This window comes from Gastrolobium bilobum, unplaced genomic scaffold, assembly GCF_033153095.1.
Source record: "Gastrolobium bilobum isolate Gb01-03AN ecotype WA unplaced genomic scaffold, APGP_CSIRO_Gbil_v1 utg3205, whole genome shotgun sequence".
Classification (NCBI taxonomy): Eukaryota; Viridiplantae; Streptophyta; class Magnoliopsida; order Fabales; family Fabaceae; genus Gastrolobium; species Gastrolobium bilobum.
Genome location: NW_026899186.1, coordinates 257,022 through 280,926, shown reverse-complemented (window position 1 = coordinate 280,926; position 23,905 = coordinate 257,022). Strand labels below are relative to the sequence as shown.

Here is a 23,905-nt window from a genome sequence, read left to right as displayed (position 1 = left end):
TATCAATTATCTCAAATTTTGGTATCCATCGTGGTCTAGACGCATTTGTCCAATCAACGGGTGTCAAGGAATCCTTGAACTCATTTGATCCCAACCAATTCATGTGCAAGGGATAGAATAAACATAAGTACACAAGTAGGTGAATTTTTTATTTTATTTTTTTGATAAATAATGTGTGGAATCTTCAGGTATACTAAAAATATTTTCGTTGCGAGAATTGACAGGTGGAACCTACAAGCATAAGCACGTTGTCCTTACCAAGCAGTTATTGACTTGAATAATATTATTGATACTAAAATATAATATATACTTATTCTATTATATAAGATGAATCTTTAAAGATAAAAACTTATTAAAAATTGAGAATAAAGCATATTACTTCTGATAATAATTTAAAAAAATTAAACACTTAACGAATTTTTAAAATATTAAATGATTATATAACATGTATACTAGAAAATCCAAAAAAAAAAAAAATGCAAACTCGTTCATCAACTATTGGTTAATGTTTATCATTTTAAAAAAATTAATTTTGTATCATTTTAAATGAAATAATTATCTTTTAATATATTATCTTTTCTTTCTTCTATAATATTTATTATTTTGGGAATAAAAAATTATCAAATGTATATCAAAATACGATAATTTTACCTAAAATAGTACAAAGATATAATTTTACGGTGGGATGGGGAATGGATGTTGTAATTTTTGTGTTTATAACTTTTATATATATTTACAAATTTTAATATGACGTATAGATAAACATAAAAATTTCAGTAGTAGCGGTAACAAATAATAATAATGGGTGCCTGCATGACTCGGACGCGTGAATCAAGATACTGATTCACGTGTATGGAAACAGGAATACTAAAAATATTTTCGTTGCGAGAATTGACAGGTGGAACCTACAAGCATAAGCACATTGTCCTTACCAAGCAGTGATTGAGTTCAATAATATTATTGATAGTAAAATATAATATATACTTATTCTATTATATAAGATAATTCTTTTAGAGTGAATCTTTAAAGATAAAAACTTTATTAAAAATTGAAAATAATGCATATTACTTCTCATAATAATTTTAAAAAAAATAAACACTTAATGAATTTTTGATATTAAATAATTATATAACATGTATCCTAGAAAATCCAAAAAAAAAATGCAAACTCGTTCATCAACTATTGATTAAGTATATATCATTTTTAAAAAATATTTTATGTCATTTTAAATAAAATAATTATATTTTAATAATATATTACCTTTTTTTCTTCTATAATTTTTTTTTAAATTTTGCAGATGAAAAAAAATAAAAAAATTATTAAATATATATCAAAATAGGATAATTTCACTTAAAATAATACAAAGATATAATTTTACGGTGGGTTGGGGAATGGATGTTGAGATTTTTGTGTTTATCTCAATTTTTATATATATTTACAAATTTTAATATGACGTATAGATGAACATAAAAATAAATTTCAGTAGTAGCGGTAACCAATAATTAATAATAGTGGGTGCCTGGGTGGACCGACACATGAATCAAGATAGTGACACCTTCCTGAGCTCACTGTCTCCCACAAAGAATCCATGAAAACAATACGGCACTCGCCGTGAAAGCTTCACCGCCGCCACAACATCTAACTCCGGCGACTTTGCATCCATCAGACATCACCAAGAACTTCGACTCTACCTTTTTCTTATCGTGAATTTTATTAAAATATTTTATTTTTAATCTTTTAACTTCACAATGACGTTTTGCAAAAGCTACTTGCTGTGACAAGAGAAGAAATTAAACACTAAGTCAATTTTTAGAATATTAAATAATTATATAAAATGTACAATTGAAAATCCAAAAAAAATAAAAATAAAAACTCATTCATCAACTATTATTACTTGCACTATAAACTATATTCGAAATATTTTTTTTACAGCAGAAATTTTTTATCTACCATAAGAAAAGAGGTAAAATTCATTAATTACCATATTTTTTTTATTTATGGATTTCTCTATTCTTCTTTTTTGGTCCTCAGCAGATTTCATGACACCCATTTTACTCTCTAGCAAATAAAAAGGTCATCGTGGTCTTTAAGAAATTTAAAATGGACCCGTTTAGTTAAAATCGTGGTCCCTCACAAATACAAAAAAAATCCATATTGATCCCTAAAAGAACTAAAATGGGTCCATTTTGAATTTCTTAAGAACCATGATGGACTTTTTTATTTGCTAGGGACTAAAGCGGACATCGTAAAATTTGCTGAGAACCAAAAATGATATTTATTCTTTTTTCTATGTGACAGATAATAAAAAATTTCTACAGGAAATGAAAAAAAAAACATTTTCCCATAAACTATATACTTCGTAGTTTGAACCACTCGCTAGCAATTACATACGGAGGGGAATGGATCCTTGAGATTTTTGTATTTATCTCAATTTTTTAATGTATTCACAAATTTTAATACGACATAGAGATAAAAGGAATACTAATCTTATGTCATAAGAAATTAATATTTCATTTCATAGATATAAAATATATCTGATCCACTTATTTATTTATTTATTTTAAAAGAGTGGATTTCACTTTATATCTATAATATGAGATATTAATTTTCTGAAATTAATATTTCTTTAGAGATAAATATTTTTTTCTGGTGTGGAGAGATAAATATATTAATTTTTAAATCAGATTCTTATAATTGATTTTTTTATTATCATTTCATTACCACTCTAATTACTATTGAATAACAGGAAAAGCTCGATGAAAAGAAAAAAAAAAAAAAAAATTTGAATCAAATAATAATTAGAGTGGTAGTAAAGTGAAAAAAAAAACTAATAATAAGAACATACCTCTTCAATAGTACCGATAAGCAATAATAATAATAGTGGATTGGAAGGTAGGACCCGGACCCGGGGACCCATGAATCATCACAGTGACAATTTTCTGAGCTCACTGTCTGTCACAAACAATCCATGAAAACCGTACGGCACCCGCCGTGGAAGCTTCACCGCCGCCACAATATCCAACTCCGGCGACTTCGCATCCATCACCAAGAAGTTCGACTCTCCCTTCCTCTCATCGTGCACGTAACTCACCAAGTACCCATCATCTTCTTCAATCTCAGGGTTATCAGGTTCCCTCGCCACAAAAAACGGTTCACCGCCGTAGCACCCTTCGCCGTACATCCTGCACCCCACCGTACGCTCCTCCTCTTTCGACACGTCAAGCTTAACCACCCCCGAAATCTTCGGCATTGGATCCCCAACCGCCGCGTACACGAACCTGTTCTTCTTCCCAACGAAAGCTTGGTTTATCACCGCGAAATCAAGGTTCCTTTCCGACATGGGTTTCCTCGTGACTATCCCCGTGTCAAGCTCGATCGTCACCTTCTCAACCATGGCGTGAACAAGATCCATTCTCTCCATCGTGTGCTCCACCGACAGAATATTGGGTGCCACCAAAGTCACCGTTTTTCCATCATCATCTTCATCCCACGCGTTAATGGCGTGGATTATGTTGAACCCCGGAACATCGAACCACTTTATCTGGGACTCATCAATGGCGTAACGAGGTAGAATTCCAAGCCTGGATATTTTTGACGGGTCGGATCCCACCGGAGATCCACCGGCGATCATGTCAAGAGGGTTCATTCCGAGCTGAATGTCTGCGAAGATGGCGTGTTTCTTCGTGATGGCGAAGTCGTGGAGGAATGAAGGTCTTGTCATGGAGAATATAGGAACATCTTGGTGTTTTCTTCCATTTGAATCAAACCGGAAATAGGTGAGAAAAGGTGGCACAGGACCATAACGAAAGGCGAAGCATTCACCAGTTTCAGGGTCAATCTTAGGATGTGCGGTCATGCTCATGAACAGTTTTCCATCAAAATCATGGCGACCGAGTGTTTCAATGTCAGCATTTGGGGTTAATCGAATCATATAAGGAAGATCAGATTCACCTAATGCAAAAAGACGGTTCCCAAACAGAGCCAAACTTGTGTTTGCTAAGCCAATACCATTGGAGGGGTTGTATTGACCCGTTAACACTCTCGCTGCAGACACAGAACCGCGTGCTGCTGATGCTACCAAACTGTTGAATCCTGAGAACACGTTTGGAATGAGAGGGTAACCAGCTTCGTTTTCTATGTTGTACTTGTAGGTCTTCACATAGCGGCTGCAGAGTGTGGCTTTGCCTTTTGAGATTCTGAGAGAGTGAAGCATTCCATCGCCGTCGAAGAGATGGTAAGGTCCTCGAGGGAGGAATTGTGGGTTGGGACCGTTTCTGATGTATGCACCGTCAAGGCAAGGTGGGAGTGTTCCTTGTGTTATCTCGCACTCTGTTGGAGGTAGCTCGTTAACGGGTGCAAAGTTTTGGGACAAGACGTGTCTTGGGTCAACAGATGGTTTCAGTGGAGGGTCTATGAAGTTGTTGATGATGTCGTCGAATGCATTGAAGATTAGTGCCGGCACTGATGTTTCTGTTCTTTTTGATGTCTTTACATGTTGTGGTCTCTTGGTCACGGTTTTTTGGGTAGGAGGAGGGGGTGTTGTTGGGATGGTTCTTGTTGTGATGTTATGGGTTTGGGGCTTTTCTTCGGTTCTGGCAGATGATATATTAAGGAGAGGGAAATGTTGAGATGAGGATGGTGTTGTTGCCATGATGGGTTTGGGGACCATGTTGCTGTGGCTGTGTTAAGGAAATGTTTGAGATGGAGAGGGCTTAACTACTGAGTGATACTCATCTTGTGCTCTGAGTTTTTATTTATGGAGTGCCTGGAGGAAGTAAATGCCAAAACAGATTCTTAAAATTGTTGGACGGATTGGATTTTACTTGCTTCCCACCGATTAAAATTTAAGATATTTCAACATAATAATAAAACAAAAGAAAAAGTATTTATGGATACAACTTTGTGACATTTTAAATAAAATAATAATATTTTAGGAAATAGGTTATTCTACCTATCATTCTTTCTGCCTACTACTCTAAAACACCATTAGATCAGAATCTTAATTAACATTTATTTTTCTCTCTTCTTGAGATTCTGATCTAACAGTGTTCGAGGGTGACCATTAGATCAGAATCTTAACTAACATTTATCTTTCTCTTTCTTCTTGAGATTCTAATCTAACAGTGTGGGAGGGTGGTAGACAAATCTAGGCAGAAAAAATAGTAGATAGAATAACATATCTCATATTTTGGTACATAATTAATAATTTTATACATTTTTTCTCCTCTACTTTTTCTAATTTTATAAATGAGAGATAATGTTAAAAATCACTAAATATATACCAAAATTATTTTGTTTCTTATAAAATAATATAAAGTTACATTTTAAAAGAATTACAAATGTTTTTTGGAAAAAAACAAAACTTAATTTGTGTTAAGTTTAGACAACCTTCCCATAATCATTTTTTTTTACAATTTTTATTCCCATGAATAGAATTGGATAGAAATAATATTTGACAAAATTGATTTATTTTTTATTCATGAGAATGAACTGGTACAATTTCTATGCTAAGGAACAGAAAAAAGTAATTTTTTTTTTTTCCCTGGCACAAAATGAGAAACATTTGTCTCTTTGAATCATTTTCCACAACTACATCATCACCATCACCCAAACCATCCCTACACGACCACCGCCACCATCGTTGTCGTCGTCCTCGTACCACAACCACCACGATACCACCACCTCCACGCATCACTACTAGAGCTGACAAAATGGGCTCGGCTCGGCGGGCCAACCCGCCCAACCCGCTAAACGGGGTGGGGCGGGCTGAGTTTTTCAACCCATCTCAAAGGCGGGGCGGGGCAGGGCAGGTTCATTTTCTGGTGGGTTGATGGCGAGTTGATGGCGGGCATAGGCGGGTCAGTGTAAAATAGGCTCAGGATGGCCGGCCAACCCGCCCAACCCGCCAAACAGGGCGGGGCGGGCTGACTCATTTTTTGGCGGGTTGATGGCGGAGAGGGATGGGCCGCCCACTTTGCCACCTCTTATCACTACTACCATGCCACCGTCACCACCACCACTACCATTATCTCCACCTCCACCATTGCCACCACTACGATCATCGTCACAGTCGCTGTCGTCACCACCACCACCACTACCATCACTACGCCATCGCAACCATCAATACCACCATCGCCACCGCCACCATTACCACCACCACCACCACCATGCCACAACCACCGTCACCAAACCATATTAAAAGAAAAGTGATGATCCGAAAAAAAATTATGCTTAATAGAATGATTTTTTATTTTATTCGTTGTGTTATAAAACGTAATTTTCATTCTCAGAATAAAAATAGAACATTCCTCACAAACTGTTTCAAGGGACAGAAATAGAAAAGAATTTTTTCTTTTCAGAAATAGCGTCGGGAAACAGAATAGTTGTCATGACACCCTTAATATTTTGAATTTTTACTCGGTTGTACTTTTAGGAGGTGTATTGGATTGAGATTTCAAATGATTTTAATGGATTATTTTTGGACAAAAAAATCTATTGGTATTCAATTAGAATTTTAAAGGACTGAAACAAAGTCACGTGATATTCGATTAGGATTTTAAAAAATTATTTTAGAGTTCGTCCAAATTTGTTGGTATTCAATAAGGATTTTAAACAAAGAAAAAACAATCACGTGGTATTAAAAAATCTGGCGATTTTAATGGATTTTCTATTGGTATGGATTTCGTGAGACTTTTTAGTGAGAAATATAAATAGTATGCCTTTCTCACAATCTCACCTTAAACCCTAGAATTTCTTGAGATTTCTCTATTGTAATGTCTTCTTCTTCTTTTAGTGGATTGACCCGCTCGAAACCGAATTCCGCAATGGGAGCTTCGTCAAAGCTCAAAAACAACAGATTTTTGAGCGATTTTTGTCACAAAACAATCCAGAAATAACAAACCAACAAGATTATAATATAATTCATCTCAAAAACAACAGATTTTTTAGAGCTTTTAGAAGTTTAAAAAATGATTTTCAAGCTATGAGTCACGATTTTTCATGGTACAAAAGGTATGACTTTTGTATTAAAAACAACATAAAACAATGGAAAAACTAAAACCATCAAACCAATTTTTGTTTTACATCAATGAAACAAGATCAATTTAAAGAAAGATGGAAAATTTCATAATATAAATTCTGTATTTCGTAACAATACATTCATAAACAAAATTTCTTTGCTATAGAAAACAATTTCAAATAATTTTTGTGTCAATAGATAACTAAAAACCTGTTTTTCAAAAGCCCTAAAGCAATTTAAGGTTTCAATGTATCGATTGAAAATAATTTGAGAAATTTTCTAAACTTTCTTGTAAAAAAATCCACAAATTCAGATTCGAAATTTCTTCTAAATGAAAACATGCATATGATGTATGGTTAGAAAACTCTCATCTTGTAGAACAAAAAATTCCAAAATTTTCAAGATCAATTGCAAAAATTTCCAAATGAAAATTTAACATGAACTTTAGGTTCTATATGCAAATTTAGAATTATTTTAATAAATAATAAAAATTTGGGTCTTATAATCATATATTAATAACTCTGATACCAAATGAAGAAGATAATTTTTAACTCATTGGTCAAACCCAGTAGCATGAACGAGAAAATGTTAATGCATTGAGGACTAGTATAAATTTAGATACGTGGAGATTTGTTGCTTAGTATTTTGAATGTTTGTTAAAAATTATATTATATTTTACTGATTGAGAAAATTATATTAGGTTTTACTTTTTTTTAATAATATCATTTCATTTCTTTGTTATTTTTTATTGACTCTTATAATTTTGAATATTTGTTAAAAGTTCATATAGTTTTTTAAAATCTTATAAATCCATATTGTCCTTTCAAATTTTATAAATTTTATTAAAATCCTTTAAAATCAAATCTCATGAAATCTTGATTTTAAAAAAAGTCTTTTAAAAAAGTCTTTAAAGTCCTTCCATTTCTAAATAGTCTTTTAAAATCTATAAGATTTTTTATCTCAGAAAAAATGTTTTAAAATCATAATCCAATACACCTCCTTATATTAAAAAATAATTTTGTTTTATACATACGTTAATTAAGTTTTTTACCTGTGTTAAAAGAGATTGGAGAGGATCGATCCAAATATTACCAATTAATTTAAAATCAGACAGAATTAACCATTTAAAGAGAACTAATAAATTGATCATATTAATTGTCTGCACAGTAGAAATCGAGAATGAGAATGAGAAATGATAATAGTTGAATTGTTTATAAAAAAATTATGATCATTTTATATGATTTCAGAGAATCCATTAAAAATTATGAAAATTGATGGTTTTTCACTTTCAATCAAATTTTTTTACTTTATTTTTTCCAATTTTTTATTTCACCAAAATCAATTTTTTAATATAAATAAAAACTTAAGTATGAGGTCCAGGAACATATTCTCGGTACTCAAGTAAGTACTTCCTTTAATGAAATGGAAAAAATATATATAGAAAAGTAATCATAAAAATAAAGATAGGTTAAATATATTACTTTTTCTATATTTGATAAAAGATAATGTATCGAAAATATTTTCGAGGTTCAGATATTTTGACATAGGAAATCGGTCAAATACTATTCTTGGCTTTAATTTTCTTTATATTCTTTTAAGAATAATAGAGTGGTATCTTCTTTTTGTCATGCATGTCACTATCTGCGATTCTTCCGCTAACACGCGTAACACTAGATTATTTCTTTACTCTTCAGTCTCCATGGAAACTCAATCATGTGTCCGCTTGAGATCAACTATAATATCAGTGTACTATAGTGAGTTGAGGGTAAATTTCTAACAATTGAATAATATAAATTACATTTCAGGTGACAGTACCATTGCTGCTGTATCCTAAACATACTTCGATTATTTTGAACATCCCTAGACAGTACCATTGCTGGACCAATCTGAAATTTAATATGAGTACTACTGTCTAATGACACTGAATTTAACCAATCTTCAGTGACTGAGCTATAAATAACAGAAGTATGTTTATGATATAGTAGAGATCACATGAACTAATCAGAACTTGGATCCATGACACTAAATAAATAAAGCGGGAAAGATTCTCTCATGTTTAAAAGTGATTATGTGGTCATGTTATTTAATTACAATCATTCATTGATAATGACATAAGAGAAAAATATATATATAATATTTAAATAAGTAGTTGTAATCAAATAACATGACCACATGATCACTTTTACCCATGAGAAAATCCATTCCTAAATAAAGCTGCTGATTTGTTTGATGTAAGAGAGGAAGAAACCCACCACCTTGCCCTTAATTAAATTCAAAAAGGCCCCTCTGTTTGTTTCACCCTTAGCCTCAATCATATTTTCAGCAATCCAACGCATGAATAGCGTACAAAGCTGGCAAAGAGGTTGAAAGTTAAAATCATGTAGATAAGAGCACTGTAGTACGAAGAATCCGAGAATATTTATATTTTGGTAATACATGCATCGAAAATTTGGTGTATCTTTTACTTATATTGTAACACGTGTCTTATTTTATATTAAATTAAAATATCTCTTAATTTTAAAATAAATTATTTATTATTGATTTGACAAAGCAAGACACATGTCACAATATATATGAGTGAAAGATATAACGAATTTAAGATGCATCGGTAGCACCAAAAAAATTTCCGAAGAATCCATAAATGCCCAGATGGTTCCTATCAGTTTTGCTATCAGTTTTGCTAACCACATTGTGCTCGATTTCACAGGGACCACAACTATTTTGCGTATTTTTCTATCACCCAAGTAGAGTGGTTCTCAAAATTAAACAGAAATGGGGAATCTGATCAGTTCTCGTTTGTCAAATACTATACCACAAAAATCAAGGAATGACATTGTTGGCGTGTCTATGGAAAACAAAGTAGTTTCTTTCATCTATGTGGATATTTTATCAAAAGATTTCAGCTATAAATTATTCTACCTATTTTTTTTTATGTCTATTTTTTATTATTTTTTAATATTATTATATCAGAATATTAAAAGAATAGAAAAATAATAAAAATTAATTAAAATTTTGATCTAAAAATGTTAGAAAATAATAGACAATATTTATAAACAATATATATTTTTGGCAAACGAGGGCCAATCACATGAAGAATTGACCTGTTATCCACCAATGGGATAAGCAGATAAAAGTTGTCTGCCTACGGTTTTAGTAGCACTCATTTTCATGCCATTTGGATTTGGGAATGCGAGAGCATATTTAATGCCGTTGAAGTATACGAGAGAGAGGGGAAAGAAATTAAAAAATATTTAAGTCAAAAGACAAATTTTCGATTGAAGGAGTATAAATTTTATCTGGGGATGCTAGCACAAGTACAAAGTGATTGGATTCTTCAAAGACAAATAATAGGTGGGGTACTTAATCCATTACCACTTTCCCTATCCTATGTGGTCCCAACTTCCCATATGTAGAAATCCTGAATTTTTAATAATAGTTCTAGCTTCTACAAAACTTCTTGCCAAACCTTACGGAATTTATAAACGTTGAGTTTACGTTACTTTCATGGCTCAAATGTCTGTTACGCCACACCAATAACCCACCAAAGTAAGCTTATGCGACTCATGCAATAATTCCATCATTTCCATGAAAAGAGCGACTCATTATAATCGGAGGAGTTCAACTGACCATCTAGTGCAAATACCTTCTCAACAAGAAAATTTTAATTGGTTAATTTTTTTCACCAAGTGATCTATTCTTCGCTTCTTATCCTTTATAGAAATCTTCTCTTTTCAACGATATTAATTCTTTTTGGATAGGTAAGTCACACTTTACCTTCGTCATCAAGTTTTCCCTTCAATAATTTAGATAAGCATAAAAATTTCAATAGAAACGGTAACCAATAATAATAGTGGGCGCCTAGATGGGTGCATGACCCGGACCCATGAATCAAGATAGTGACACCCAACAAGTATAGACACGCAAATTTTAGTAAAAAATACATGTCGGACATCGACATGTTTCGACACGCGTTCGACATATGATGAAGATTTAAAAAGATAAAGATTTAATTGAGAATTGATAGAGATTCATGGGGATATTTGATGAAGAATTAAAAGATATGACTTCAAAGGTTATAAATAGGGAGCTTGAGGGTCAATGGAATGAACCAACGAATTCACAGACACACCACGGGAAATACACAGAGACCCAACGGAGGAATCCTGTTGTGGAGCGTTGGAGCAATGGAGAGCCAAGTCAACATCACACCAATGGAAGCTTGGCGAACTATTTTCTTTCTTATTGTTTTTGAATTTAGTATGCTAGGCTAGACTTTTATGTAGTTAGGGGTAGATGGAACCCAATTGAATCGTATGTTTTGAGTTAAATTGTCTCTGAATTCTTTTCTTTTTATATTTGAATAAATTTATCTGTCTTTGATACTTTCTATGAGTTTGCTCTTTATAGATTGATTTAGTGGAATTGTATGATAATAGGGATGTTGGTGCATGAACCCTGACTTGTGTAAATTTATCACAATCCTTGTGATCTAGGGATAGACATAGGGTAATTGTGCAATCTTTAAATTCTTGATCTTAATGCATGTTTTCTTGGGTAATAATCGGGAAACTAGAGTTCTTTCAAGATCACATAGATTTAGGGTAACTAGGAATTGAGCCCTAATTAACTTAGAAAGAATTGATTGGCATTATATTAAGAGCAGATTCTTAACAGTTTAATTCATAACATATAGAGGAGATTGAGAGAAGTCGAAACCCTAACTACACTTGTTTTTAATATTTAAATCAATCATCTTTCCAATTGCTTTTTAATTCTGAATTTTAATTTGCATGTTATTAATTGTTTTCTTTTTAATTTCAATTTTCTTCATCTAAATATTGATTGTCCAACTTAACCGCGATTAGCGAACTATTGTTTGAAACCCAATCATCGTGGGAACGATCTCGTACTCCGGTAAACTTTTATTACTTAACGACTGACGCACTTGTCGAGTCGTAACAAGTTTCTGCATGGAATTCAACAGGAATGATTCAATCAGAGACATGATTACAAAGATAACAACATAATATATGGGAAATGGAGGGTGGGTATAAATATCACTAAACTCGCTGGACCTACTGGCGAGTAAGACATGTGACTGACACAAATATACTCATTGTCAAGGATACCAAGTTTGTCAGAGACTGCCACATGTCGTACTTTTGGTTAGAGGAGGCTGACACAACATATTCCTAATTAGAGGTGGGTAAGCAGTAGGGGTGTTCATCAACCATCTAAACCGATTCAAATCGTAGTGACCGAACAACAAAATTGATAACCGAATTAACCAAAAATCGAAAAACCAAAATATCAAAAAAAAAATCACATATTTTAATTGGATTGGGTTGATTTTCGTTTTGGTTGGTAGAAATCGATCCAATCCAAACTGATCCAATATATTATGAATTTATTATTTTTGAAATATAGTGACTTGAGGAATCCTTTTGTTTTGTAGACTTAGAATCTTGGATATTATTGATAGCAAACTATTTTAGTTTAGTTTTTTTATTGTCTATTAATATATCTTAACTTTTCATTAGTTTTAAGACTTGTCTTAGTTTGAAGACTTGAATTTTTCAGTGGTTTGTAACTTTGAATGGCTATATTTTGATATAGTTAATGATTTGTATGGTTGAAATTTTAGATTTTTAAAAAATCAAAAATCAATTCAATCCAAACCGAATTGAATTGAATTAGATTAGATAATTTTTACTTCAAAACCGATATAATCTAGACCGTGAACACCCATACAAAAAAAGAGTCTGTTTAGATCATTTCTTTTTTAAGCTAGAAGCTATTTTTAACCTAAAGTTAAAAAAAAAAACTTAAAAACAAGCTAAAAGTTGTTTGGTTATTACATAAAGTTTTTACCTTAAAAATTACTTAAAAGCACACATTTCGAGAAAAGACTTCCTCTTTCTCTTTCTCTTTCTTATATCTCTACGACTTTTCATTTAAAAAAAATATACAATTCAAGAAAAGCTGATAAGAGGTTAAAATAAAGCTCCTCTTGGGAGCTTTTGAGTTTTGGTTTTTTTTTTTTTCATTATCAAAAAAGAGCTTTTCATTAGAAGAGCTTTTCTGAAAATCTGTTTTACCAAACTTCTGCTTATAAAAAAAAGAAGGTAAAAATAAAAGGATCCAAACAGGCACAAAACAGGTCGCCCGTCTCACTTTATGATCATTTTATATGATTTTATGTCACATTAGAAAATCATAAAAAATTATGAAACTTGACGGTTTTCACTTTCAATCAATTTTTTTTTTTAATTTTTTTTTTTTTTTCCAATTTTGCATTTCACCAAAACCATTTTTTTAATATAAATAAAAACTTAAGTATGAGGATCGGATATTGACATAGAAAATCTTTCAAATACTATTCTTGGCTTTTATTTTCTTTATATTCTTTTAAGAATAATAGTGGTATCTTCTTTTTGTCATGTCACCGTCTGCGATTCTGCAGCTAACACGAATTATTTCTTTACTCTTCAGTCTCCGTGGAAACTCAATGATGTGTCCACTTCAGCTCAACTATAATATCTATGGAAGCTCGTCCATGTGTCCACTTGAGATCAACTATAATATCAGTGTACTATAGTGAATTGAGGGTAAATTTCTAACAATTGAATAATATAAATTACATTTCAGATGACAGTACCATTGCTGCTGTATCATAAACATACTTGGGTTATTTTGAACATCCCTAGACAGTACAGTACCAGTACTGGACCAATCTGAAATGTAATATGAGTACTACTGTCTAATACCACAGAATTTAACCAATCTTCAGTGACTGAGCTATAAATAACAGAAGTATGTTTCTGATACAGTAGAGATCACATGAACTAATAATCACAACTTGGATCCATGACACTAAATAAAGCTGCTGATTTGTTTGATGTAAGAGAGGAAGAAACCCACCAACTTGCACCTAATTAAATTCAAAAAGGCCCCTCTATTAGTTTCACCCTTAGCCCTCAGTCATATTTTCAGCAATCCAAAGCATGAATAGCGTACAGGGCATGCAAAGAGGTTGAAAGTTAAAATCATGCAGATAAGAGCAGTGTAGTATGACGAATCCATAAATGCGCAGAGGGTCCACCTTTCTTGTAGCCACTCTTTAAGAAAAGGGTCTCTATCAGTTTTGCTAACCACATTATGCTCGATTTCACAGGGACCACAACTATTTTTGCGTATTTTTCTCTCACAGAAGCAGAGTGATTCTCAAAATTGAACAGAAATGGGAACTCAGATCAGTCCTCGTTTGTCAAATACTATACCAGAAAAATCAAGGGATTATATTGTTGGCGTGTCTATGGAAAACAAAGCAGTTTCTTTCATGTATGTGGATATTTTATCAAATGATTTCAGCCTAAAATAATTTGCTTATAGGAGAAGAATTATAAAGGCTCTGGTTTTGTGGCAAACGAGGGCCAATCACGTGAAGAATTGTGGCAAACGGGGGCCAATCACGTGAAGAATTGACCTATTATCCACCGATGGGATAAGCAGATAAAAGTTGTCTGCCTCCGGTTTTAGTAGCTCTCATTTTCAAGCCATTTGGATCACGGGATGCTACCACAAGTACAAGGAAGAGGAAGAGTGACCATTTTGTCACATCTGGCAAAAAAATTTACCAGACTGTCACGTCAACAGTAAATTTTGTCAAAATGTCACGCTGCACCCTTAGCCGTCGTTGAAGAAGTCTGAAAATAATTAAGAGTTAAGATAAGATAATGCGAATTAGTTATATTTTCAGACTTCTTCAACGACGGCTAAGGGTACAGCGTGGTATTTTGGCAAAATTTACTGTTGACGTGACTGAGAATTTTTTTTTTTTAAAGTGTAGCAAAATGGTGACTCTTCCCAAGTACAAAGTGATAGGGTTTAGGGAGGTTGACTAATTATTCAAAGTTAAATAATAAGTGAGGTACTCAGGGAGCGAAGATAAATTTGTTTTTACTAAAATATAATTATTAGAGTTACGATGAGAAAAGAAGTTTGGTAGAAAAATTAAAAAAAAATTGTTTAATTGACAAAAATTTTACCGAGAAAATTGGGTAGAATTTTATAAGTCTATGTTTAATTGAAGATAAAATATTGATGGAGAAATGAGATAAGATTATCAAATTAACCCCTTTTTAATTTTTGAATGTCAAGTACATCTCTCCTCCAAATTCACGTTTTCATCGTCCATATCTCTGTCTCTCCTCCAAATCCATTGTCGAGCATCGTTATGGACAAAACTTCATATTAATCAACCGTCGTAATCAATCTTTAAAGCAAAAAATAATCAAAATCGTCCAATATCATAAGACCCATAGTTAATGTTGGACAGTTTACATCAAAAAACGAATCAATCTTTAAAGCAAAAAAACGAATTAATCACTACAAAACCAGATAGCTATTTCATCTTGCAGAAACACCTTCACAGGAGGGTATTTTTGTCATGCTTTTGTGTCTCACTTCTCCATTTAGTCATTCATCTTGCAATACCATCTTCAAAGTGGCATTTTGGCTGAGTTCTTTAGATCACTTTTTCCAAACAATTTCCAAACAATTCTAAAAGTCTAGGCAAGTTGGTTTGCTACTAATATTTTTAAAAACTTGAACCAAACATGGATCACACAAAATTCTAATATGTAATGGCTAGGCATCCTCTAACAAAACTTGAATCAAACACCTCCTTAGTGATTGGGATGAAAACTTTCTGTATACCGTACATTTTTACTAAAAAACAAAAGTTTTTGGGACGAAGACTTTGGAGTTTATCATTTTAAATGATATAGAGTTATGTCATTTTAAGTGAACAACAAAAATTATGCGAGAAAAAGTGAGTTATTTTTTTTCAATTTAAATTTTAAATAAAAAATATTAGTTTGTATCTTTTTCTCTCCCAAAATGACACAACTCTATGTTATTTAAAATGATAAACATTTTTTCCTAAGGGAGCGTTTGATAGAGGGAAATTTTTTTTTTTGTTTTGTAATCACGATTATTAGGAATATGGTGGGAAAATGAATTTACTGGGAATGTTATCAAAAAATTATTTGGTAGATCAAAATATTACCGAATATATTGGCTCAAATTTTCTGATTCTATGTTTAGTTGATTGTCAAATATTATCAGGAAAGTGAAGTGATTTTATAAAAATGTCCAAAAATCAAGATTAACAGGAATATGTTGAAAAAATGAATTTTCCAGTATTGTGACCAAAAAACTATTTGATAGGTCAAAAAATTATTGAAAATATTGACTCAAATTCACTTATTCTATTTTTGATTGATTATTAAATATCATGCAGAATGATTATACAAAAATAACGTAAAACTTATAACAGCTATTGAAGATTCCAATTAGCAAGATTTACAGATTTCAATATTTTGCAGAACTTTGTTCCTTTGGTATGTCTTCCCATTGCCAGTAGCCCCGTTAGCAAACACCATGGCATTGTAGTCATTGAATATCTGACCCACATTGTTATCTTCTTGGCCAAGAATCCAACTGGTAGCACTCATTTCGGCCAAAGATCAAAGAAAAACATATAGAACCACATATCATCGAAATCAAAGAATTCACAAATTTCTTTCACATAAAATAAAATAAAAAAATGGAAAGAAAAAAATTTCAGACCTGGTTTGTGGGTCTTTGAGATAAATGGCTACTTCTTCTTCTAGGTACTCAAAATCTTGGTCGAGCACAGAGATACACGAAATTGGGTCACCATTTTTTTTTATGAGATTTCGTGAGCAAAGGTTTGACCCTGACCATGGAAATTGAAATGTCCCAGTAGGGTTAATTTTATCCGAAAATTCGTGTGACATTTTCCACTATCCGAGATTTCAAGAATATTATTCCCTTGGTGGCATTTTAGGTTACAAATTATTCACAAATCAAAATCTTGCAAAAAATCATATTCCCGCAAAAAAATTACAAATCTTATACAAATTGATAAATAGAATTCTCAATATGATTTTTCCATGAATGGAAAAAAAAAAATCTCACCTACCAAAGAGCTCGTAAAGTATTATTTTTAACAAAAACTATTTGACGGTGTTTCTTCAATTACTTTGCAGAGATATTAAGAGACGTTTGGTACAGGAGAAATTTTTATTTATCCGAAAATCTCGATTTTCAAAAATATAATTTTTGTATTCAGTTTATGTAATATCCAAAAATTAAAAATTTAGAAAAATTCAATTTATTAAGAATCCCAAAAAATCACGCATACCAAACAGTGCTTATGAAAAACATGAAAATGACGTATGTGTGTGGTATATTTAAAGCGTGGTTAACGTGTAATAAGATTCCTCACCAAAAAAAAAGGTGTAATAAGACTGGTAACCATAATTTGGAAAAAGTTGACGAGGAATTCAAGTGTAAGTAAGTAAAGTATTACATTGATTAGCTTACCAAAAAAAAAAAAATTACATTAATTAAGAATGAATTAAATAAATATAATATAAGTGGAAAGAAACATGGAGGATGTCATTTTTATCTCTTACTCTGTTGGAGGTAGCTCGTTAACGGGTGGGACAACACGTGTCAACAGAGGGTTTCAATGGAGGGTACGGTCTATGAAGTTGTCGTCGAATGCATTGAAGATTAGTGATGGCACTGATGTTTCTGTTCTTTTTAATCTCTTTACATATTGTGCTCTCTCGATCACTGTTTCTGGTTTGATTTTTTGGGTAGGAGGGGGTGTTGTTTTGTTGGGGTGGTTCTTGTGATGTTAGGGTTTGCGGCTTTTCTTCGGTTCTGACAGTTAAGGAGAGGAAAATGTGGAGATGAGGGTGGTGTTGTTACTATGATGGGTTTGGGGACCATGTTGCTGTGGCTGTGTAAGGAAATGTTTTGAGATGGAGAGGGCTTAACTACTGATGAGTGATACTCATCCTGTGCTTTGAGTTTTTATTTATGGAGTGCATGCCTCGTGGAAGTAAATACCAAAACACATTCTTAATTGTTGGATGGATTGGATTTTACTTGTTTGGCGCCAATTAAAATTTTAGATATTTCAAAATAATAATGAAATAAGGACAAAAAGTTTCTACAATTGCTCCAAAAGTTTTTATCCTCCGTACACAATGTATTTTTCAAAGTACATGGGCAAAAAATTTTAAATGAACTCTATTGTATGATAATCATTTTCTCTTTTTTGTGGGACCCACTGCTTTATTTGTGAGAGTGGCCGATAAACTTTTTTGCAAAAAAGTTAAACCCATAAGATAAAGAGAAAATTATTTGTCATTTTAAAAAATACAATTTTGTATCACTTTAAATAAAATAATTTTGATACATAATTACATTCTTTCTCCTCCGCTTTATCTCTTTTTCTAATCTTATAAATGAGAGATAACATAAAAAATACTAAATATACAACAAAATTACTTCGTTTTATTTAAAATAATATAAAAAGATTTTATAAGAGTTATGTTGTAGGAAAAGTGATTGTGTTATGTTATAGAGATTCGTTTTGCGTGCTGAAGTTTTTTTCTTTTTTTTGCTGCGGGCCCCACAAAATATTATGTGTGTAAGAAATTTTTCATAATCATATTAAATGATAGATGATAAACCTAGTATAAAATTACATTTTTTGAAATGACAAACGTTTTTTCTTTTTTTAAAAAAATCCGTGTTAAAATTGTTTTAATGCTCGAAATTTTTAGCCGGCTGTACTTTTATTTATAGTAAAAGTTAAGGGATTGATTTTTTTCATTTTGGTGGTGAAAAGTTGGATTGTTTGAGCTGACAAATTCAGCCATGGGTCCCATTGTTTTAAAAAAAAAACAAAAAAGAGATTGCACATTTTTCTATGGGAAATCATGCTCTCGTCAGAGCATGATTTTTTTCTACACAAATTCGTTTTTCGTGCTAATTAATTTTCTTTTTCTTTTATAATATAAAATGTGAAACTCACATTTAATTTATCTCTACTTTTTTTATCTCATGCAATTCTACAACATAAGAAAATATGAACCATTTTTCTATTATGTATAGCAGAAGACAATTATGTACCGTAACAGAAGAGTAGTAAAATTCAAAAGTTAATCGATAAAATATTTATCCTTTTAAAGGATAGTTTTTGTTGTTGTTAAAATTAGAGTTTTTTATTTAAAATTTAACTTAAAAAATCTTTCACTTTTTTCTCTATAAATTTTGTTTTATATTTTTTTTTTCACTTATAATGATACAATTTTATATTGTTTAAAAGAATAATCACTAATCCCAAATTAATTTTATTTTATACATACATTAAATAAGTTTTTTAACCTGTGTTAAAAGAGATCGGAGAGGATCAACCCATATATTACCAATTAATTTAAAATCATACAGAATTAACCATTTGAAAAGAGAACTAATAAATCGATCATGTTAATTATTTGCACAATAGAAATCGAGAATAAATTCTCTCACATGTAATATGAGACATGATGCTGCTGATGGGTTGGTTACTTGCTTGTCGTGCTGTCTTCACTCTCCAGAGAGACAAAGAACGGAACAAGAAAAACAAAGAGGTTGTTTGCTTCTGACTCTGAGTCGGACACCAACACGTGTATGATATGTGGTCAACATTTTTCAACACATAATTAATATTTATGCATATTCAAATTTTATTTTATTTTATTTTATTAATTAAATATGAAAAATTAATTTATAAATTAAATATTTTTTTATGAAATTTAACATGAAGAATTAATAAGGTATGAATTATTATTTTTTACTTTTTATTTATGTTATGAAATTTAAATATCTGATTGGTTATATGACTTATTATAGGCTGCTGTATGTATTAAATGTAAAATATATATTATATATTAAAAATATTATTTAATATCAAAATGTGTTTTAACGTGTCAAAATCTAATATTTTTTAAAATTAATGTTTCAAAGTTTTGAGTCATATTTCGTGTAGATGCAATATAGGTTCGGAGGAAAATTTCTTTCGTGCTATGGAGCACCGAATTTTCGATGCATCTTCTACTCATAATGTGACACGTATTTTGCTTTTTATTAAATCACTCTCTCATCTTATGTTAAAATAAATTATTTATTAATAATTAGACAAAAGTAAGAGGCATGTTATATTGTGAGTGAAAAATACACAAAAAAAAAAAAAAAAGTCGTTACATCCGTGACACTAAAAATTGCTGACATATTTACTTAAGCTCTCCATCCTACGCAGTTTTACTTGCTTCTCTATAAGATGGGAGTGCACAATATTGAATATCAAGAACAAAGACTCTCTGATATCATGTAAAGAATCTTGGGATACACTACCTTAAAAGCTAGTTCAAAAGGTGAGAGTGCTCAAGACATTATAAACTTCACATTAGTTGCACATACAACGTGGGACTATATATCTCAACACACAATATCCATTATATATTTTATATTTTTTTTGGGTTATGTGAAGTAGTGGATTTTTAGTTTGTTACGCAAGTAGTGGATTTCTTCAGTAGCACCTTACACACCTCTGTTAGCAGCACTATACATAATTTGCATTCTGTTATTTTTTTACTCACTCAGTTGTATATAAACAGACTCATTTGTACGGAAAATCAATGAGAGAAATGAAATACATTCAGTTCCTTTCTCATAATAATAGGCAAAGTCAACATCAAAATATTTTTTATAGTCTTAAAGACTCGTTTAAACTAAAGCTTAGCTCATCTCAACTTATTTACTACCCTTAAACAGAGGGTCTCGATGGAGGGTCTATGAAGTTGTCGTCGAATGCTTTGAAGATTACTGACGGCACTGATGTTTCTGTTATTTTTTCATCTCTTTACATATTGTGGTCTCTTGATTAATGTGTCTGTTTTGGTTTTTTGGGTAGGAGGGGGGTGTTGTTAGGGTGGCTCTTGTGATGTTATGGGTTTGGGACTTTTCTTCGGTTTTGACGGATGATATGTTAAGGAGAGGAAAATGTGGAGAGGAGGCTGGTCCTGTTACTATGATGGGTTTGGGGACCATGTTGCTGTGGCTGAGGCTGAGTAAGGAAATGTTTGAGATGGAGAGGGCTGAACTACCGAGTGATACTTATCTTGTGCTTGAGTTTTTATTTATGGAGTGAGTGCCTGGTGGAAATAAATGCCAAAACATATTCTTAATTGTTGGATGGATTGGATTTTACTTGCTTCGCCCCAATCAAAATTTAAGATATTTTAAAATAATAATTAAACAAAGAGAAAAATGTTTACAAAAAAAAACAAAGATAATAGAAGTATTTGTCATTTAAAAAAATATAATTTTGTGTTATTTTAAATAAAATAATTTTAATGTATAATTGGTAGTTTTTTATATTCCTTCTCGTCTATTTTATCTCTCTTTCTAATTTTATAAAGGAGAGATAATATAAAAAAATTTATTAAATATATACCAAAATTACTTCGTTTCGTTTAAAAGTTTGTGGGAGATAATTTTATCTCATATAACATAAAAGACATTAAATCCAAAAAAATAATTAAAAAATATATTTATCCTTTTAAATGATTGTTATTTTAGTTAAAATTAATATTTTTTGTTTAAAATTTAAATTAATAAGAACCTCTCGCTTTTTACCTCCATGATTTCTATTGTGGAGTGAGTGTGGAGATGAAGGAAGGAGACATGTTCCAGCAAGGTTTTTCGTTTACATTGGTTTCCGATTAGCCGTGCCTATGATTTGGAAAACCCCTTTGTGTTCGGGCTGGATGTGGTTGTAGAACAACATATATTTTTTGAGCTTAAAAAGGAATTTTTCCTTTCATTATTATCTTTTACTCTCTTACCTTTCTCGATCACACCTATACAGATCTTTTGAACCATCTTCGACTATAGTACTCAAATTGCTAATTTTCTCTTTTCCATTTATTTTTAATCTTGGAAAAAATTTCATTTGGAGATCTGTGGTGGAAATCAGCACATGGTTGCTGCCAAACATATAGGTAATAAGAAAGTAATATCTTTCCAAGTCCATGTTGGGTTGGGTCGTGTAAAAAATAGATTGTGCTCAAATTTGTATCATATCATGTGAATTCGTTTAATCAACGGGTTGTGTTTGGGTTCAGAGATATAACATTAATTGTTAATTGTATCGTGTTCGGGTTGAGGCTATTCGTGTTCGTGTCAAACCCAAACCGACCCGTGAACACGAATTGCAACCCCTGTTGCCCAGGCACGCAACGCGATAAAATAGGCCTGCATCAGAAATAGGTGGATCTCCTCAAATATATCCTCATGATAATGTGTGGCAGTGTGTCTAACATTGATTACATGATCCTGCACGTCTTGATCCTCAGAGATATTCCACACATGCATAGATATTTGTTTCTCTTGTAATGTCAGGAGAGAACGGTCGGATGGAATGGGGTCAATCATGTTCCATGAATCTATTTAGAAGAATAATTAAATGATATTAGCCTTTATTTTTATTTATAATTAATAACCTAAACAATCACAATAACATATAATAAAAGTAGCAATAATATAAAAATATAAAATATAAAACATAATTTGAATTTTAAATTTTAAAATATTAAATAATTCACCAATTATCCTAGATATTAATTCATCAAAAAATAACTTGTCCTATAACCCAAGGTTTCGAGACCTAAAATAAAATTTGTTAAAATAATGACTACAAAATATAATTTAAAATTATATTTTTAAAATATATAATAATTCACCAACTATCCTAGAGTTTCAATTAATATAATAACATTAACATATGGGCTCTATCCTAGAGTTTTTTTTTTTAAATATCTTCTAATCTAAGGTGTCAAGTCCTAAAATAGATCTTATTAAAATAAAAAATATAAAACATACTTAAATGGCTTTTATAAATTTAACTTTAAAATGTAAAATAATACATCAACTATCCTATGGTTCTATTCTATGATTTCAAAAAAATAACATATCTTCTGTTTCAACTCTTGAAATAAATAATATCAAAAATCTAACAATGCATAAATAATAAAATATAAAACACTAATAATGCATAAATAACAATTTATAAAACATTAATCTTGTGAGAGATAAAATGAAGACCTTGCTGTACAAAGAGAGAGTAGAGAGAGACTGGAAAAGTATTTTAATTAGAAGAATGAGAGAGAGCTCGGGTGGGGAGAATATAGGCTACCAACTAGTGGGTATCCATTGGATATAGTTCGCTACACAGTGTAACAAATTTGTGTTTGTCTACCATGTGTCTTGAATTTCTCTGACATTTGACTACTTAGTTCGCTTGTACTAATAATAAATTAGGTTGCCACCAGAAACATATTATATCAACAAAAGAAGTTTACTGCATGATGTAGCAAATTTGTACGTATAACATAATTACTATTCACATGGTATATATTGAAAAATAATTTTGAGGGACAGTGATATTATGGTCAATGTTGCTCCACCTTTCTTGTAGCCACTCTAAAGAAAAGGGTTCCTATCAGTTTTGCTAACCACATTATGCTCGATTTCACATGGACCACAATTATTTTGCGTATTTTTCTCTCACAGAAGCAGAGTGATTCTCAAAATTGAACAGAGTTAATGGGGAATCAGATCAGTTCTCGTTTGTCAAATACAATACCAAAAAAAATCAAGGAATTATATTGTTGCCGTGTCTACGGAAAACAAAGCAGTTTCTTTCATTTACGTGGATATTTTATGAAATGATTTCAGCCTAAAATAATTGGGTAATACTTTTCTTACGTTACATGACAAAAGTATTATTTCTTAGTTAAATAATAAATAGGAGAGAAAAAAATTCTCGTGAGACCCATTTAAAAAATGTGAGTATAAAAGATAATACTTCTCTTATGCAACATAAGAAAAGTAATTCTCAAAATAATTTGCTATAGATTAGAATATCTATTTTTTTTAACATTTATCTTATCTATCACT

The 23,905-nt window shown here is 31.4% G+C and overlaps 1 protein-coding gene across 1 annotated transcript; it reads right to left on the bottom strand.

The window, feature by feature from the left end:
• Nucleotides 1–1,362: 1,362 nt before the first annotated feature.
• On the bottom strand, nucleotides 1,363–4,722 carry LOC133288089 (probable carotenoid cleavage dioxygenase 4, chloroplastic). Its single transcript, XM_061485788.1, has 2 exons — nucleotides 2,846–4,722; nucleotides 1,363–1,772 (listed from the first exon to the last, which is right to left on the bottom strand). Exon 1 carries the CDS (start codon nucleotides 4,667–4,669, stop codon nucleotides 2,924–2,926), a length of 1,746 nt encoding a protein of 581 aa, XP_061341772.1. The 5' UTR covers nucleotides 4,670–4,722; the 3' UTR covers nucleotides 1,363–1,772; nucleotides 2,846–2,923.
• Nucleotides 4,723–23,905: the final 19,183 nt, after the last annotated feature.